This window comes from Rutidosis leptorrhynchoides, chromosome 10, assembly GCF_046630445.1.
Source record: "Rutidosis leptorrhynchoides isolate AG116_Rl617_1_P2 chromosome 10, CSIRO_AGI_Rlap_v1, whole genome shotgun sequence".
Classification (NCBI taxonomy): domain Eukaryota; kingdom Viridiplantae; phylum Streptophyta; class Magnoliopsida; order Asterales; family Asteraceae; genus Rutidosis; species Rutidosis leptorrhynchoides.
Window position 1 is genome coordinate 98,730,199 of NC_092342.1, and position 4,912 is coordinate 98,735,110.

Genomic DNA, 4,912 nt, shown 5'->3' on the forward strand with positions numbered 1-4,912 from the left:
GCCTATTTATTTAATTATTATATAATCCAAACTTATAAAACCGTTGTCACCATTTGTCAAGTTGACAGTTTGCAAATAAAACAAATAGAAAGTAATCATATACATGCAATTGCATACTGCCTTCCCCTAGGTTCAACCCAGTGCAAGGCTGTATAAGAGAAGACTAATTATCACGATTCACATAAAAACTGACAATTTCAACCTGTATATTTAAATACCGAACTACGCGGACTTGCCTGAGTGAACACTGAGTTACAAAATAAAAAACACCATCCGGGTTCAATTCTTGACTATACCAAAAGGGAATGTGACTAGAGATTATACATAATTATCCTAAAAAACCATATTAAATTATTAATATTTCAACTAAAAACTACCAAACCAATGAAGAAAAATTCACCAAGTTGCTTTATCTTCGATTTCCAGATTATTATAATGTATTAATTGTATAGTGATGTTTTAGTTCTTAAAAAAAACACCCAGATAAATGTTTTTGGGGCCCAACGAATTCGAACATATACTTAAACAACGTATCAAAAACTAAACTTGTTTTGAACCCGTTACTAATTGACCCGCCTGAACTCGCTTTCAAAACGGCACAGTAGATAACGAATTTACACTTGCATATTGTATTTATTTTATATTATCAACAAAAGATCCAAACAAAACAAACATAAAGCTATAGGAAAATCAACATAAATCACAAAATCTGAAAATCATATACTCATTTCAATCCAAACATAGAGACGTAGTGGTAAATCAATTAGCGGCATGACCCTGAAGAAGGCCATCACGTATCTGGGTGGCTACATCACGAACTGCACCAGGTCCATGAGGGATAAACACGGCTGATGATTTAGAAGATGCACCGATTTCCTTCATGGTGTCAAAATACTGAGTAACCAGAACCATATCCATAACATCTTTTGCGGTGGTCCCAGGAACATTGACAGAGAACCCCAACACACTGTCTCTCAGACCGTCAACAATGGCTTGACGCTGGCGGGCAATACCCAAACCCGACAGGTACTTAGACTCAGCTTCACCCTCAGCCCTCTTGATCTGCAGAATTTTCTCAGCTTCAGCTTTCTCAGTAGCAGCCATCCTCAACCTTGCAGCTGCAAAAAAACAGCCAGTTGGTTTAGGGGTCAAAATGGGTTACAGTTGAGGCAGATACTTAGACGTGTGGGTCAAAACTGTCAGGTTTGGCCAACCACCTACGATAAAGTTTTTACAGTATGTAAAATATTGTGTTCTTATGAACTTAAAAGAGGCCAGGACACTGAAAAGCGTTTATTGAATACAGGTTGACTTTGATGCATTTGACCCATTCGACGTATTATGTATGGCTGATTATCTAGCCATATGACCTTTAGCAATAAACTGTGAACCCAAAATCATCCCATTTTTTAAGTATAATGACAGCAGTCTATTACTTTAAAGCAAAAAAAAAAAAAAGAGCTTAAGATTAAATAAATCACGTCGCATATAATTATGCTCGATAGTTACCGGCATTGATCTCATTCATTGCTCTCTTAACATGCTCATCTGGTTCTATGTCAACAATCAATGTCTGAACTATCTCAAATCCATACGCAGACATAGCCTGCACGCAAGATTATCGATAATATGTCACAACAACATTCAATATGTTAAATAAACGACTAGTTACTCTGTTACAAGTATTATATTACCTTTTCAAGTTCTTCTTCAACAGCCTTAGCAATTTCATTCTTTTGCTCAAAAGTATCATCTAGGTCAAGCTTAGGAACAAAAGCCCTAATAACTACAAATCCATCACATACCATATTAGAACAAAAATGACAGTATAATCATACAATAATACAACATCTGGAAGTTGAATAAAACACTTATACCATCAAAAACATAAGCCTGGATTTGGGACCTTGTGTTAGTGAGTTTATAGAACGCATCATTTGCCTTATCAGCCAAAGCACGGTATTGTATCGAAGCCACAACATTTACAAAAACATTGTCCTGAAACCAACCATAAATCATTTTAGCAGACCAAAACTGTTGGCATCACAAAGTATGCAAATCGAATTAGACACGTAAAATACCTTAGTTTTCGTCTCACACTTAACATCCAATTGCTGAACTCTTAAAGTAAGCTGACCAGCAATTTGTTTACCAAATATCCATGGTACACAATGACATCCAGGTTCCAAAACATCATCAAATTTCCCAAACGATTCCTTAATCGCAACGGTGGATTGGTCCACTTGATACAAACAAAACAAATTTCCCATTTTCTTTACCTAAAAGAAGCCAAGTAACAGTCAGTTGACAGCAGGGTCGGATATTGGGGAGTTCAAGGCGTGCGGCCGCACAGGGCCCAATATCTATAAGGGCCCAAAAAAAATATATTCTAATAGTACAAACCTATGTCCATTTTACATAAATAGGTTCATTTGTTAGTTAACAATTTCAAATTTTAGAAATTTGAATGCATAATCAATGTCGAATACTCTGTAATCAAATACTCCGCTCCAAAACTTCGTATTAAAAGGTCAACACTATTATTTTTCGAACGGGGCCCATAAAATTAACAGGACGGCCCTACTTGACCGTCTATATTGCACAAACATTTCATCAAACACCTTAGATGCATACAATATAAATCACAATACAAAACCTATCAATTAGCACTAAAATAACTGAATTATAAATGATCAACCTACTACCAAACCATGGGAATAATTTCATAAGACAAATCAATCGAATTTCGAATTAGGGTTTACATAATTGCGAAATCCATCGCCAACTGAATTCAATAAAGTGATTAATTTCCAGTACGAAAACTTACAAGAACTCAAAATCTAAATCATAGAGTCAAATTACGAAGAAATTGAGAGGGGCTTACCAGGTAAGAGACGTGGATTAATAAAGACGAAGGAACAGCAAATGAAGAAGCAATTTATTATAAGAAAAAGAAGATAGATACAAACAAAAATTGGGATATACGGAGTACTATTTTACTCGTCTATATATACAGCCGGGTTTGATTTGGAATTTAGTCGAAAAACTATGATTGAGATATTTATTTATTTATTATTCCGTATCCTATCTGTTTATTGACTTTTCTAAAAAACTTAATTTATTAAAAAGGTTTATTAGAGTTCTCTCAACCATGACAACACTAGGCAGTACATCAGCACCACATCATCATTTCCATCTCACTTCCTTCCCAGAATTAAACACTCTTAACAATGACACTCCTCCTTCCATATTTTTATTTTCTTTTTTAATTTTTTATATTATCCAATGATTACAATTATTTAAATAAAACTAAACTTTTACTTACTAATAATATTAAAAGAAAAATTAATTATTAAATTACATTTAATTAACACTTAAAAAGTAAGCAAATATTAAAAGATAAAATAAATAAAAATGTAATAAAGTACTCCGTAAATAATATTAACCACACATATATGGAACCACAATAATAATATTTAATTAAAAATATCTCTATTTAATTATCATCTTCATCAACTACCTTTTCCCTTATACTCTTCCCTTCTACTCTCATCAGAATCACCATCACCATCTCAACTTTAAAAACAAAAAAAGAAATAAAAAATTGAAAAAAGGTCATAAATTAGCAAAGAGTCAGTCCACAAATCTGATTAAAAAGCACGAACAAAAGGGCGGAGGTGGCTGGGCGGCACCTGGGCGGTGTTCGTGCCATCGGCGCCCAAGCTGGGCGGACGTGGGCGGAGCTCGTGGGCGAAGCGTTGGGACCGCTCTTATCATGTACTCGGTATATCCTTATTAACTTTTAAAAACTCATATTTACCCCCTCTAAATTTATTAACCATATATAATAATACCCATAGAGATTTTGGTCGTTTTGACCCTCCATGGTTTGTCAAACGACAACAAAAAAATAAAAAATAAAATAAGCCCCCCCCCCCCCCCCCCCCCCCCCCCCAAAAAAAACTTTAGTCAACTTTCAAGTTCAGTCCCCAAATCAGGGGTTCAAAATGTAAACTTATTATTTTAATTAAAAACCCTAACCAAACTTCACCCATATTTTCAACGGGATATATCTTTCAGCTCGCGTTAAATTTTTTCGAACCCACCGTTCAACTCAAAAAAATCTAACGAACACAACGGGACTAACTATATGCAAAAGGGACACTTCTAAAAAAAACTCTAAATACCTCGGACTATATTCAATACATATACACACCTATAATAAACTACCCAAACTAACTACATCATATCAATAATTCTGTTTCCTGTAACATCCCGTTCCTCCCGAATGTGACTTAAGGTACTTATTTATCCTTGTATACGCTTAATTTCATATCTATACTCGATATTGTAGAGTTTTGGTGTTTAAAATTTTTAAGTTGTGTGGTTACTGGCAAGTTATCGCGTCTGGAGCAGGTGTATCGCGACCCAGTACGTCGCGGAACGCGACAAGTCGCATCAAAACGCGACGTGTCAAAATCCTGGATTCTGTCAAGGTTATCGCGTTTGAAACTTGTTTATCGCGTTTGAGTGTCGCGAAACGCGACAAGGTGTCGCGAAACGCGACAGATGTCGCTGTTTTACCTTTTTGTCCATTTTAAATGGAATCTTTTGAGGGCATTGATGTCTTTTCACATAGGACCAGTTTTGGGGGAGTAAATGCTGATCCAACCTTATCTCTTTCTCATTTAATTCATTTCCAATTAAATAAAAACAAAGTTAGAGAGAGAGTGATACTGTAAGAGTGAGAAAGCTTGTTTTAGTGAAGAGGAAGGTTGAATCTTGCCCGAACCCAAGTGTTAAAGTTGTTCCTTGCGTCTCTAGCTACACTTTGGTAGTCTTGGTAAGTCCTAACTCTATGATTTGAGTTTTAATTGGTTTATGGTTAGGGTTTTGGCCACTAGAGACTTGT

General features: G+C 35.4%; 1 protein-coding gene across 1 annotated transcript; it reads right to left on the bottom strand.

Moving 5' to 3' along the window:
* Nucleotides 1–613: 613 nt before the first annotated feature.
* LOC139871866 (hypersensitive-induced response protein-like protein 1) lies at nt 614–3,006 on the bottom strand. The gene is made up of 6 exons (XM_071859611.1): nt 2,885–3,006; nt 2,082–2,279; nt 1,878–1,998; nt 1,695–1,786; nt 1,510–1,606; nt 614–1,118 (listed from the first exon to the last, which is right to left on the bottom strand). The coding sequence occupies exons 2-6, from the start codon at nt 2,268–2,270 to the stop codon at nt 760–762; spliced, it is 858 nt and encodes a 285-aa protein (XP_071715712.1). The 5' UTR covers nt 2,271–2,279; nt 2,885–3,006; the 3' UTR covers nt 614–759.
* Nucleotides 3,007–4,912: the final 1,906 nt, after the last annotated feature.